Source organism: Heteronotia binoei, chromosome 1, assembly GCF_032191835.1.
Source record: "Heteronotia binoei isolate CCM8104 ecotype False Entrance Well chromosome 1, APGP_CSIRO_Hbin_v1, whole genome shotgun sequence".
Classification (NCBI taxonomy): Eukaryota; Metazoa; Chordata; class Lepidosauria; order Squamata; family Gekkonidae; genus Heteronotia; species Heteronotia binoei.
In genome coordinates, this window is record NC_083223.1 from 38,739,186 (window position 1) to 38,754,214 (window position 15,029).

General features: G+C 43.3%; 1 protein-coding gene across 1 annotated transcript in view; it reads left to right on the forward strand.

The window, feature by feature from the left end:
* Positions 1-14,813, forward strand: part of SDC1 (syndecan 1) — a 31,716-nt gene extending 16,903 nt beyond the window's left edge. Inside the window, exons 2-5 of the mRNA XM_060233526.1 lie at positions 8,257-8,338; positions 9,830-10,377; positions 10,646-10,799; positions 12,549-14,813. Of these exons, the coding sequence (XP_060089509.1) occupies positions 8,257-8,338; positions 9,830-10,377; positions 10,646-10,799; positions 12,549-12,715 (951 nt within the window). The 3' untranslated portion in view covers positions 12,716-14,813. The remainder of the gene's footprint in view (positions 1-8,256; positions 8,339-9,829; positions 10,378-10,645; positions 10,800-12,548) is intronic.
* The last annotated feature ends 216 nt before the right edge of the window (positions 14,814-15,029 follow it).

Here is a 15,029-nt window from a genome sequence, read left to right on the forward strand (position 1 = left end):
AGAGAGACCAAGGAGGGATGGGGAAGAAGGAGCAGTCACATGGGCTGTGCATCCACTGAATATGGAAGTTCATAAAGGCAGAAACCTGCTGCATCTCATAAATCTTGCTTGCTCTTTGCATCTCATAAATCTTGCTTACCCATTTTATCCAGTCCAGAAGCGCAAGAAGCTGTTGTCTGCAAAGGAGACCTTTCCCAAAAATGTGTCTCCCATCTCCCCCAGCAATGAAACTGTGCAAAGGACATCAGTCTGTTTTATAGGACAAAATGTTTTTGTGCACGAGTGCTGTGGTTTATGGGATTGTTAGGAATAACTTCAAATGCTCTTCCAGCTCCTAACTATTTCTCTAGCCTTGAATGAAAAACCTTATGTTGACCGTCTTCCTTGCTGGTGATGTATTGCGGCTGGCTGAGTGGTGGGATTAAACCTTCTGATGGAAAAGGGAAAACACCCTGTCATGGCAAAGCCCTTGGCTGCAAGGGATGCTCACTGTCTGGACAACATGATCGGGCATCTAATACCGGAGTTTCCTGTCTGCAGATGGGCATCCCTGAAGAGTGTCCAGTTTCTACCTTTGTTGTGTCTGAGACTGGGGAGCAGTGACTCAGCATGGAAAGTCTTACCTAGCCTTTCTTTCCCAAGGACATCCCCTGCTGTCTGATCAGGTGCATGCCAAAATGTCTGAGGTGTGGGAGGCAGGTGTAGCAGTTACAGGGAAGCAATAAGTGGTAACAGTGATAGTGAGAAGCTTCCTGTTGGAGTCCAGCCTAATCCTGCTTTTCATTTGAAGCATTTAAAAGTGGCCTTGACAAGTCGCCTGTGTACTTTTAACACAGGGCTGAATCTCTGGTTTCCTTTATTTACCTGCTCATGCTTGACAAATTATATTGGTGGTGTAGCTACTGAAGCGTTTCCCATCTGCTTACTTTTCCATACAAGGCAGTTTGGATGGGTTGCCTTGGATGGCATGATTTACGTTAGGCTAGCCACAGGTGCCACTGTACAAATCGAGATGATGGCTTATTGGTCTGGTTCAGGGGTCACGAGTCTTCTCTTTAATGAGCTACTTCTGAGTGATGAGAAAATTCCAAGCTACTAAAACATTTCTTTAAAATTCCCTGTTATAATATATGAAACTTACTTCTCCCACCCTGGAATGTTAGCAAGTTTTGTTCTGTCCTAAAAACAGAACATGGACTAGGAAAATCCTATAGGATATATTTTTTTAAAAGAACCAAAGCAGACCTTTCTAAAGAAACTTCCTGGGTTTTCCATGGGTGGGGGGTCACAAGGTACTCAACAGCAGTCAGTGAGATGCTGTCATATCAGCAGTCAGTGAGATGTTCACACACCTCTTGAGGACACAAAACTGTTTGGCTGGTAGCATTTCAAACTAAAGGTGCAAAAACCTAGGGGGAGGGCGCGTCTTGTGGCCAGTATGCAGGATTGGGGGCTGGTGTTAGAGAATTTTGAACTAACTGTTTTTAAAACTGGAAAAAAAAACAGGATTTTTTTTTAAACTGGAAAAAGTTCAGTCATGATACAATCCTACACTGGTAGTAGGGTTACCATGTACAGATGGGAAATACCTGGAGATTTTGGGGATGAAGCCTGATAAAGGTGTGGTTTGGGAAGGGTATAATGCCATAGAGTCTGCTCTCCAAACCAGCCATTTTCTCCAGAGAAACTGATTTCTGTTGCCTGGAGATCAATTGTAATCCAAAGATATCTCCAACCACCGCCCGAAGGTTGGCAACCTTAGCAGGTAGTATAAAGTGAAGCACTACACTACTGGCTATTTTATGTAGCCTTCCCAAATCCCCCGCCTGGGCGGGGGCCCCCTGGTTTGGAGGCTCCTCCCCCCGCTCCCCAGAAATCTGGAAAGCGGGGGGGGGGGGGGATGGCGGCCCTTCCCATCTGCCCAAGACAAGACGAGCCGAGCCGAGTGCGAGCGGGCCTCTGGCTGGGTTTTCTGCTGACCGAGGTCTTGCGCCGCGCTGGTGGGGTGGGCTGGAGCTGGGCGCTCCTTCTCGGAGCACTTGGTGGTGGCCGCGCAGCTTCCCTTCCGGCCTCAGCCCAGCTGGCTGGGGGCTCTTCCGTGCCCTGCTGGTGGAGCGCCAGCTGTCCCCGGAGGGAGGGAGAGAAGCGCGCGTGTCCTGCCCCTTCCCCCTTTCACTCCCGGCGGGCCCTTAAAAAGTATTCTTCAGACTCCCGTTTGACTGCTCTCTCTGCAGTTTATGGGACTTGTAGTTCACTAAAAGTGTTCTTCGTCTGCTGGATGTCACAGAAGACTACAAGTCCCATGCTGCTTTGCGTGCTAATGAAAGGTTGAGCTCTCTCTCTGCGGCCGGCTGTGGCCGGGTCGGAGCGAGTCTTGGGGGCATCGTGTTTGCTTTGCAAATAAGAGCGCAAGAGGTGGCGAGCGTTGGGTTGCTGTGACACCCGAGTGCCCCCCCCCCTGTCTTCGCCTCTTCCCCTTCGTGCACCCCTCAGGTGCCTCTTCTCCGGCCGAAGGTGATGAGGAAGGGGCGGGCGGGCATCAGCTGAGACTGTGGCGGACACCAGGCGCGTTATAAACCAAGCCGCAGAACCAGAACGATGCCTACGGGCCGCCTAGCAACTTCCTTGTAACGTCACCGGCTCCACCCCTTGCAGTCAGAGCAGCTGTGCCAAGGAGAAAAAGTGGTGCTGCCACCCGCGGAGCAAGGGGCTGTGCACCACCCCGGAGCTTGGAAATGACATTTTTAAAGGTATGCTGTCCCTTTAAATGTGATGGCCAGAACTCCCTTGGAGTTCAATTCTGCTTGTCACACCCTTGTTCCTGGCTCCGCCCCCAATGTCTCCTGGCTCCACCCCCAAAGTCTCCTGGCTCCACCCCCAAAGTCCCCAGATATTTCTTGAATTGGATTTGGCAACCCTAATTTTATGTGATCATATGCAAACTTTTTGTGAAATAATTTGATACTGCTTTTCTATGTATGTTCAAGGCAGATGTCTATATTTATTTCATTTGTACCCTGCTCTTCTCCCTAATGGGGACCCAAAACAGCTTACATCGTTTTTCCTCTCCATTTTATCCTTATAGCAACAACCTTGTGAGACAGTGAGGCTGAGTGTGATTGGCCGGAGGTCACCCTTCAAGTTCCCATGGCAAAGTGGGGATTCTCAGTGCTGGGTCTCCCAGATCCTAGTCTGACATTCTGTTCACTCTGCCATACTGGGGGAAGGAAATATAACCATAGTAAAATATTTATTGTCCCAACTTTCTTCTCCAGTAACTACTGTAAGGGGTAGAATCATCAGCATGCAGGTCAGGGTGGACTAAAATTGGTCTAGACACTGGTTTCTTCTGAGCCCCATCTGGCAATAGATCTTTCCTTTTTACTTGGAGGTCTGCTACTGCTTTATAAGCAACCTGAACTAAGGTCTGGGGATTTATATAAGCAGCTGAAAATCTGCTTGAAGCACAATAATTGGCTACAGCTGAGAAGTGTACAAAATCTTACAGCTCATTAGGCATTTGCCTTTGGAGTAACTAGAATGCAAAACTCTACAACTGAAGTTCTTCAATGAAGTTTTGCCATTCCCCCCCTCCCCTATTTTATATAGCTATTTTTTTAATGGAATCAGATTGTAAACAAGTGTAAATACATACATACATACATACAATGAAATATCTAGTAAGAATTTTAAGTTATATAGATGTGTCTAGATATGTAGACCATTTTCTATCCAAGGAGAGAGATCAAGATGAAAACAAGATTAAAGTTAAGGCAATAATTCCTGCATCAAAATACAATCAGTCTAATTGAACCCATGTTATCATTAAACTATTAAGTAAGCATTGCTAAGAATTCTTAACTGCCTAAATAATTTTTATGCAAACTATTACCGATTATTCCAAAAATTACTATTGAATAATTATGATTAAGTGTGATCCACGACTAACATAGTAAAAGAAAAGGAAGGTAGAAAAAGAGAAATAAAAAGTACTAGTAAAAGGGAAAAAAAACAAAACTGAAGAAAAATATTAAAAACTTATAAATAGAGAAGATCAAGATATTCTCGTTTGTGTGGTTGAATATCATCTGCTGTAATGAACTCAATAAAAGGAAACCATTTCTCTGTGAATTTCAAAATATCATTGTCTGAATTTGAATGTTGGATATGATCTGTTATTTTTTCTAGTATGAGAATGTCCCAGACCTTGAATAACCAGCTGGAGATTGTTGGAACTTGAGGTGATTTCCATTTTGATGCAATTAAGAGTTTTTGCTGCTATCAGCATGCTAGATATCAGTGTTCGCCTAAATTGAGGTATTGTTGGATCTTGCCAAATGTCCAAGAAGATCACTTGGAGAAGAAATGGAGTTCAAAAATAGTTGGTATTCACTTTTGTATGCTACAATACTTGTTGCAAGATAAGATTATTTTAAAGAGACACTGATTTTTGTGTATAGGTCTAGTCCCTAACTCCAACTTCTAGAAGTAATATAGTGCTGGCTGCCATAATCTCTAACAGCAAATGGTATTCCCTAATTGTTTTGTTCTAAAATGAGCAAATTCAGGGGCTTAATCTTCTGCTTCATCCCTCATCCCCAGCTAGAAGAAACTGTCATTCTTCCTTCCTTCTCAGACTTTTTTAAAATAACCTGCATATGCCAGTTCCTGAACTCTTGAAGTGTTTCTTCTTAGAGCTTGACCCCCATTTCTGGCTTTCTCTTATCAGGGCTACTAAAAGGGTATCTGAACTTTGACATGGGGAGGAGATCTCCCAAGAGTTCTGGAGCCTATGCAGCTTACATTGTTGCTGTTAAAGAAAGCCAGGTCAGCAAAAATGGAAGATGGGTTATCTCCAAGGTGGCAACCTCTTCCCCCCCAACCCCCCCCCCCCGGCAATGCAAAAAATGCATTGAGCTGCCAGTGCTTCAGTCTGTTGGTGGTTATGGAAACCAAACCTGAGATCAGTTCTTGTTTCTGCATTTTTTATAAGGGTTCCTGCTTCTTATTCCCTGCAGGTGGCAGATAATTTACTTGTGCTCCTTTTGTGAGCAGTACATAGTTCAACTGTCTGGGTGACAGTGGACAAAAGGGGATTGTAATGGAGTACTAAAGATCTCTGTAAAACAGCTGAGGGCTGGAAATCAAGTTGTTGGTTTGAAAATTGGCCACTTTTCTGATTGTGTGGAGGAATATTTCACTTACATCAGCCTCTGACGTGCAACCTTAGAACTCGTAATGTTACCTTCTCATGCATGTATAGTCAAAATTGTCTGGGGGATGCAAAATAACAAGCACTTCTGGCTAGTTCATAAGCCTATACTTTTCTACTTTTCTGCCTCCCATCTAGCTACATCCTATATTAAAACCTGTCTATTTAGCTAACTGCTTAGCAGCATAGAACAAGCTTCTACAACAGGGGTGGCCAATGGTAGTTCTGCAGATGTTTTTTGCCTACAACTCCCATCAGCCCCAGCCATCGGCCATGCTGGCTGGGGCTGATGAGAGTTGTAGGCAAAAAACATCTGCAGAGCTACCGTTGGCCACCCGTTCTACAAGAAAAAATTCTGAGTAGAATCCATACTGCATGGTTGGTATAACCGGAGCTTTTTTTTTGTAGCAGGAATTCCCTTGCATATTAGGCCACACACCCTTGATGTAGCCAACCCTCCTGGAGCTTACAGTAGGCCCTGTACTAAGAGCCCTGTAAACTCTTGGAGGAATGGCTACATCAGGGGTGTGTAGCCTAATATGCAAAGGAGTCCCTGCTACAAAAGAAAGAAAGAAGGAAAAAAGTCCTGGATATAACTGCAAGGGTCTGCTGTAAATTCTTTCAACTAGCAATTGGTTGGAAGCCATTTTAGATCTTAAGGACTTGTTATGCAAAGCTTGCTAGGAGGCATTTCCTGAACATCTTAGGACAGGGGTCTCCAACCGGTTTTGTGGGCACCTTCTGGTGCAACCGCAGAATGGCCACCATAGCAGGTGGAGCCAACGACAAAATGGCTGTTGCCTAAGGCAGAGCCAACTACAAAATATCAGGCATTGAAGTTATAGATCACTTTAATAGTAACTTCTCAATGTTTCAGGTAGGCATTCTGCTGAATAGGATGCTTTTTTGTCTGCACAGCCAACCAGAAGCCCTACCTGGCAATAGCCTACCTGGTTCTGCCCACTTTCTAAAATCAGTTGGTGGACACCAGAAAAGCTATTGGTGGGCATCATGACACTCACAGGCATCATGTTGGGAACCCCTGGCGTAGGTCTATGCTGAAGCTGTTTTCTGTATGGTCATGAGAGCATAAGAAGAGTTATTAATGATCAGACCAGTGGTCCATCTAGTCCAGCATCCTGTCTCACACAGTGGCCAGCTGGTTCCTCTGGAGGGCCAAAAACAGGGCATAGAAGCCATGACTTTCCCCTGATGTTGCCTTCTGCCTTTTGGATTCAAAAGCTTAGTGCCTTCTGGGGAAAGTGATGTCACCCTCAATTTTCAAAGCAGTGATCCATAACTTGTTTTTTTGTGGTGAAAGCCCAAGTATGTGTGAGCATTTGTAGAGGTAGACCAGTATCCTATCAGATTAGACCAATGTAAATGATCTTTTCTTCATCCACTGGTAGAAAATAGCGTCCTTCTCATTCATGGCACTAGGATGTGGCATTATCAGGCCATTTTAATTATGTGGTTTGTGTGAGTTTGGTTTTTGTCATGCTAGGGATGCTGTTTAGCATGTACTTGATGGGGTCTTTGGTAACTTGGGTAGTGTATTTTTGTGTTTCATACATGTACACCAACAGTAAGAAAGGGCTGCAGAGTGTTGTAAGTTGGCTGTGTGAATGAAGCCACTACAATCCTTCATAAGACCAACCATATGGAAGAGTGCATATAACCTACAGAAATGGCAGCAGCCCAATGCAGCATTGTGTTCACATGGCTATTTCTCTGTGTTGTCTAGTTCTCTGGTGTTGTCAGTTTTATCCCCTTCATTGCTTCCCTTTAAAGGCTAGTTCAGTTTCTTCAGTGATGGAACTGAACTCCTCAGTGAATAGATCCCAGTAGGCAGCCATGTTGGTCTGAAGCAGTAGAACAAAGCAGTAGTGCACTTGTCTACTGCTTGTCTACTTGTCTACTGCTAATTCCAGACCATCTTGAATTATTCTGAGTTTAGATATTTTGTTATGTAAAAATGTTTGCTGTAGGCTGGATCTGCCAATTTGCTCACATGAGGATCATGGACTGCCTCAACTTTCCCATCCCTGCACCCCCATAGCCATTTTTAACATGGGAAAGTTGGTTCTGGTGCTAAGATTTGGCTACTAGGGGAGGGGAAAATCCATGACCAGCAGTGCTTTCCCTTGATAGATTGCTGGATCCAATCTTATGAATCCTCTTGTAGTTCTACAAATTAAGTTGGCTTCAATGCTCCCTCTAAGCTGTGGAGTCTTGTGAGCAAAAATTCTACTTTGTGAATTACTGGTATTAAAGTTGTGAGCAAGAGATTTGGCTACTGCATAAATGAGTTTGCTCTGGGGCCATCTTTCTTGAGCTAAGACAAAAATGTGAGCTTATAGGAAACACTGGTTGGTTCTGTAGGCAGAGTGAACACAATATTTATTGTAATCTGGCTGTTCAAAAGCTGGACCATTTTTATATTCTGTTATATTCTAGTATAATGAAGCTCATGATGGTTTTCAGTACCAGCCTTTTCTATGGCAGGTGGGGGCATAGTTAGTCTCTAATGAAGAACAAGAATGTGCCATTGAGTCATGACAGGCTCATGAGGCCCCCACTGTGTGGCGTTCAAGGCAAGAGATGAGCTGAGAAAGTTTTCCATTTCCAGTCATCCTTGTTGATCTCCCATCCAAGTACTGACCATGGCTTAGCTCCCAACCCCTGACAAGCTCAGGCCAAACTGAGCTCTCTTGGCTGTTAGCCTCTGAGAGTTCCACATACAAGAGAGCTTTTTGTACACATTGATGGGGCAAAGGGAAGTATCGTGGCTTGGACGCTTTGCTCTGTTGGAGGATCAGGGGTGACCCAGCTCTCACTGATAAGGAAGTCTATGAGTGCAGTATGTCTGAGCAGAATGCACCAGCGTGCACAATGTCTCTGTCTCACATGGCACAATGATGGACGTTTTACCAGAATTCAATAACGTGCCTAGATTTGGGTGTCACTTCGTTAGCAAGATGCCCTTTGCAGAAAACTGTTGCCTGAATAAGTTCTTAAAATTTTCACTGCTTTCTATTTTACAGCAAACCACAGACTTCAATTTCCCCCCCGAAGATCTTGACTCATCAGGTGATGATGATGACTCTTTCTCTGGTTCTGGGGCAGGTATGTATAGCTCAATATGGGTCTGACTAGTTGTGATAAACATTCTTTCTTTCTGGCCATTCTGTTAATTAAGAACAGTGCTACATAGCTTGTTCAGTCTGCATTGTCCCCTTTCATAAGATTAATATGGTGGTGGAAAGTGCCATCAAGTCACAGCTGACATGGTGATCCCATGGGGAAACATTCAGAGATAGTTTGCCATTGCCTGCCTCTATGTTGTGACCCTGGTATTCTTTGGAGGTCTCCCATCCAAATACTAGCCAGGGCTGACCCTGCTTAGCTTCTGAGACTTGATAAGATCAGGCTAGGCTGGGCTATCCAGGTCAGGATGGGCTAAGAATTAGAAGGCAAGAAATGCTCTGCTAGGTATAAAGTGGGTGCCTGGAATTCGTGTGTGTTTTATAAATCCTGATCTGCTTGGGCATAAAGAGGAGTTATGTTCCAAGTGTCATTCACCTCCTTTTAAAAGGTCTGTACATAGAGGGTTGGATCCTTGAGGTGCTCTTCTGAAAATGGAGGACACTTCCAGTCTCTCAAAAAGGACCCGATTTTGAGTTTTGCACTCCAGCTGCAGTCCATAGTATTCCCCCAACATCCAGGAGCAGCTTTCAGGGTGTGGCAGATAATGCTTGGGGCTGCAAAAGAGAGTAAAGAGGTGGCAGGGAAAGCAGAGCTGTGATTGCGATTATTTAGATCCCATGCTGTTGTTAGCTAGGTTGATTTTTTAAAAAGAAAACTTACCTAATTCATGTTAACATCATGTTCAGAACTTTCAAAGTAAAGATAGAAGATCTCTTCACTTTACAGAAAGGATAGTTCAGCAAGTGGGTCTTTGCACATCAGATTCCTAAAACTCTAAATCTAGATGAAATACTGGGTTTGTGTATTAATTTTAAAGAGGGGGAAATGAATTCTTGTGTCAGGATCCATGTTCTGTCTCCTGCCATGTTTTTCCCCCCACATCATTATCTTGATGCATTGAACGTTATGCCTCCATGTTGGTTTTATGAAGGTTATTGGGTCTCCCTCCAGTGGAGGTGTTACTGACTGCTTGGGAATGTGGGGGCCTCCCTTGTACCATCTGGACATGGAGGCTGAGAATAACTTCCATTTCTCAAGAGATAAGAGACCAAGTTCTTTGTGAACTGTGCTGTAAAAAGTTAGACCTTTGACAGTCTGGGGTGGGGGGGAGAAAGCTTGCACTTTTTGGAATTACTTAACTATGTTTTTGCCTATCACTTTCACTTTGGGCAATGGCCTGCACCTGTAACATATCAATAAAGCTTTCCTATGTATTCATAGCTGAAGTCTGAGCTTTACTTGGCAAAACCTCACTTCTTGTAACACAGATAAGTAATTGCTTTGCTCTGGAGTTGGGGAATTGAGCTCTGGAGTGTTTCCTACAAAAATTCTGTTCCCATGGCTGAGTCTTGACTTTATAAACTTTGTGATGGGCTCCCAATTTGGCTAAAATAAATCTTGATGTTTTAGGTTCTCTGCCATCTGTGGTTGCCTGGGATATTCCACTGCAAGGAAGCATAAACACATCATCAAGTCCTTCAGCAGCTCCTGATGTGGAAGATCATGAACCTGAAGCCCAAGGAACAGAAACACCTTCAGAAGACTATCAAAGAATACCTGTATCCCCAACAAATATGCATGTGCTCCTTGTGAATGATCTGGTGACTGATAAGCCAGTGGTGAGTGTAGAAGAGGAAGTGGATATGTTCACTGAGCAAGCTACAACAAGCTCAGCAGTTGTAACAGCAAGAGTACCAGTGACTCATCATACTTCCACACTGAGAATCACGACTTCATATGCTTCTAGTACTGTTGGTATTCTTGAGCCTGAAGTCTACCACAATGTTTACCATGAAGTAAGTAGCAGTGATATAGAAGGACCTGCCAATGATATTGTACCAACAATTCACAGTCTGGATGCTACCAGTTCCACTACAACATCCTTGGTTTTCATCAAGAATACTTCCTCTCAGCCTGAAGAAGATATTTTGTCACCTGAAGATGGATCTGGAGATCAGGTAAGAATCCAGTTAGTCATCTGTGCACCTTCATGTTATCAAGTTTTATACTAGTAATTGTATGTTGGGACCTATTTAGATGACCTATTTTGTGATTTAAAATCGGTGAAATGTCACAGCTGTTGAATTGTTCTAGGGTATGTTGTAAAGTGTTTTTCTTGATTACATTTTCCATTAATTCTATAACCAACCTTGAGTCTCTGCAAGAAAGGCAGACTGTAAATAAACCAGTGAGAAGGAACGTGATGTGATTGCTCTCTGTTCTTAGGGAGATTTCACGTTTGGTGGACCAGGTGAAAAAACAGAAAACAGGGCAGTGGAAGAGCTTGGAACAGAAAGCAGGGCACTGGGTCCTGGAACACATGATACAAAATCTGCAGGGGCCTCTCAAGGACTTATGGACAGAAAAGATGTTCTAGCAGGTATGCAGAAATACTCTGTGATGACAAAGCATTGTTCTTCTCCATGCAATTCCATGTTCCATAGTTTCTGAGATAATATTGGGCATTAAAAAGGTAAAGGTAGTCCCCTGTGTAAGCACCAGTTGTTTCCGACTCTGGGGTGACATTGCTTTCACATCGTTTTCGTGGCAGACTTTTTATGGAGTGGTTTGCCATTGCCTTCCCCAGTCATCTATACTATCCCCCCAGCAAGCTGGGTACTCATTTTACACATCTGCAATTAGATCTAGCATCAGATCTAACATCAGTTTGTTCAAGAAAACTTCTTTGTAATGCACAACATCTTGACTTTGAGGGGACTCAATTCCAGTCACATCCTGGAAGTGTTACAGTGACTGTTGACCACAGGGCACTTGTTAACCGTTCTTGGAGTAAGCTAAAACTTTTTAACCATCTTACAGCTAGAAGCTGGTAGTGAATTAGGTTTGCTATTCCCTGAGAGTACCAGGCAAAGTCCCACCCATGGGCTTCAAGCCCTATCAGGTTTGTTTGTTCCACAGAAGTAAAAATGTGGGGTGTGGGAACATGTCACTTCTGATTGTATTCAGAGGTGACATCAAGATGCTCTACGCCAGTGGTTCCCAGCCTTTTCTGTATGGTGACCAGCAAGTCCAAATTTATGTGGTATGATGACCCATCCAAGGCTGGCCCAAAGTTTTTTTGCACCCTAGGCAAACTATGACTTGGGGCCCATCTAGTTCAGCATTCAGCATTTGCTATAGTGGCTAACCAGATGTTCTTAAGAAACCAGCAAATAGTGGGCAAAGGGTGTAGCTCCCCCCAATATGAACCCAAGCAAGTGACATTCCAACATGCACAGCCTTTGCATGTGGAAGTTACATCTCAGCCTTTGACCATCCTCTCCTTTGCCATTGTTCCCACTAATCCCCCCACTAAGAGTCTAAGAAATTCACTCTAGTGATCATCAGGACACATTTTTCATTATCAGCATGTGTATGCTGTGGAGAAGAAAAATGGCAACTAATGGTTGACATGGAAGATGCTGTTTCCAGGGTCAGATCTTGGTTTTCAAAATACAAAAGAGAACAATGGAAAGGTGGGGTGACCATTAGGGAGGGCTGGTCTGCAACTCACTTTCAGAGGCTTTGTGTGACCCACTTTTGTGACCTGACCCAGAGGCTGGAAATCACTGCTCTAGGCATTCCTCAAATCATTATGGTTCTTGCCATGAGAGAACAGGGAAATCCTAGAGCACCTGGTAACCTTATAACAGCTAGCTGTATTCCTCAATGTCAGTAGTGAGAAGCAGCTAAACACAGGCTGTGTGGGTACCATGTTCCTTTGTTTGCTGTGTTAAGGTGGCAGTGTTTTTTCTGTTAAAAAGAAAAATCCATATGAGATCTTCACTCCTATAGGGCCCTTGGCGGTCTACCACTGAATGAACATATTGTAACACAGTTGTACTCAACAGCTTAGAATTTGTGGCTGTGTTGCAGAGTTGAAATTTGGCTCGTGTGTGATCAAGAATTCTCTTGATTTTTGACAATGCAAGAGAAAGCAGTATAGACTTTATAAAATGACTTTATAGAATCCTTTTCCTGGGTTGTGGAACTTCTCCATACACGTTTCTTGGTGGCATTCCTCTGTTCTGCAAAGTTCTAGTTTTTCATAAATGAGTATGGATTTTTGTTTAATTATTGTTGCTCAAGAGGGGAAAACTCAACCCCTAATCCTTTCCTTTTTCCACAGGGGTCATTGCTGGTGGACTGGTAGGCTTGCTGTTTGCTGCTTTCCTAGTTGGGTTCATGTTATACCGAATGAAAAAAAAAGATGAAGGAAGCTATTCACTGGATGAACCGAAACAATCAAATGGGGGCTATCAAAAACCACACAAACAAGAAGAATTTTATGCATGAATGAACTGAATTTAAGGACACTTTGTTTTTGCTTGGATTTCTCTTCTGTCTCTGGACATTGCGAGTTCTCGCTGCATTTTAAAGGGGGGAAAACTACAAGCCATAAGACTGAGGGTAAACCTCTGCCTCCTTACTACTGGGAACGACTATATCTTTCCAAAGTCAATCTGGATGAATAAAACCCTAACCTGCTTTCTTGCACAGAGATCACATGTAAAGTTGGACAGATGGGGGGTGGGGACTACCTTTGTCTTATCTAAGGACTCCTGGAGGAGATCAAGAACAGATTGTATATAGCCTTAATGTCTTAGAAAATGCTAAGTAATTAGTAAAGTATAACTTGTGTATATTAGAGACCCACGTCCCACCCTTCAACCTTTATTGGCCACAAGTGAATATTCTTTTATATGTTTAAAACGGCTGCTATGTGGCTTTGAAAGGAAAAACGGTGGAATGATTCTATCACCAAGTCACTTAACCTTGCAGCTCAATATGAGAATCAGGTGGAGGGAGGAAGTCCTTCCAGAAAGCTAAAAGATTTGTCTGAAGTGGTGAGATTGTTGAACCATTGCCCTTGTTAAGGCAGGGTTGGCTTTCTTCTAGAATGCCTTGAGAAAGAGAGAGAGAGAGAGATCAAGGGGAGAAATCTATACACTGTGCTTTAGAATCTGAAGCAACACTGACTCCTGGGGAGCGGGTATTTTGAAATGTGCACATTTTTCCCCCCAGTTCCTTCTGGTCTTGACTGTGGTGTTATCCCTGTTTGCAGTGTATAAAGTCCATAGTAGTACTCCTGGGGCCACCACTTGGTTATCTACCTCTTCTGCATTATCTTTTCACGACAGTGGCTACTTCTCAACTAGATCTCCAAAACTCACCTTACCATGCAAGGGTGTGGCGCAGAGCCATGCAGGACCGAGCATGCTGCAAGGTAATGAGGAATTCCTGCTGCTGCCAAGGCCCAGGGACTAGAATCATATTAGATTGGCAAATATATGTATTTTATATAGCAAGGTTCTCTGTGTATGGGCTCAGCATGCAGAGCCTAAGGGGAGTTAGCATCTGTTATGTAAATGCTTGGCTTTTATCTTGGTCCAACTTGTGCTAGAGCATTTAACAAACGGTTTGAAAGAGCAAGTGTCTTCAGAAGCTGTTCTGTGTAGAAGAGAGTTAATGATGAACCATGTGCCTTCATCTCCTGTGTGTGCCCAAACTGTAAAGCAGGGTCTTGTTGGACTGTATATTGGTGGGACCCCAACCCATGAATGTCAGCACTTCCAAAGCAGTATTTAAAAAGTTTTAAGAACACTGTGCATATGCCTGGGATTGGGGGGCGGGGAGGGCTCTCTTGAAAACAGTGGCTGATGTAGAATAGCTAAAGATGAATGATTTCTGTCATGTACAGGATGACATGGATGTGAAATGATCTATGCGAAAACTTTTTTTTTGTAGTGGCTTTGAGTTTTAAAACTACAAATGTATAAACAACCATCACAGGCTTTCCTTTTATTTCACTATTTACACGTGTTAGCTTGCAACACAGTTTTGCTTGTAAGCAGAGGTGTAGGCAAAAAGCCTGAAGTGACACTGGGGTACTCTGCATATAAGGTGTGTGTGGTGGGAAGGCCACAGTCAGAATTTTTTTTCCAGGTCAGCATATTATTGTGTTCTGCCAATCAAACAGTCAATGCCTTCAGAGTCTCCCCATGCCCTGAGGACCTTCATCTTCCTTCTGATGATGGACTAAACACTCATTTCAGTGTGTAAAACTTGGCAGCCAAACTCTTGACGTAATCAGTACAAATATATCAATTATTGCCTTTTTTACAAATTAGTTTTTTAGAGTGTTGGTGTGTCCTTTTATATTGTGAAAAGATAATGATGTTGACATTCATGTGCATAGGAAATGGCTTCTGCTGGCAAGACTGACTATATAAAACTGGTGTTTTTTTAATGGTCAAGTGAAAACTGAAATCCTATAACTTTAAATGGTGCAAATGAATTGCCGATTTCCAAATGCAAGTACTTTGGTTTGGTTCATTTTTTTTGTATTCCACAACCATACACACGCAATAAAAAGACACTCTGCCAAATTAAATTGCCTCATGTCATTACCTGAACATTTTCTTCCTGTTGCTCCATCTCCAGTGTCTCTCTTCTCTATCCCTCCAAAGGCTAATTCTTGGAGTGATCCACTAGATTTTTAAGATCATGTAGAATTCTACCAAAGTGGCCCTGCTTTGGTAACTGGGTTTAAAATTCAGTGCACTTGGAACCCAAGTGTGTGTGCATCCTCCCTTCGGATCACATCCAT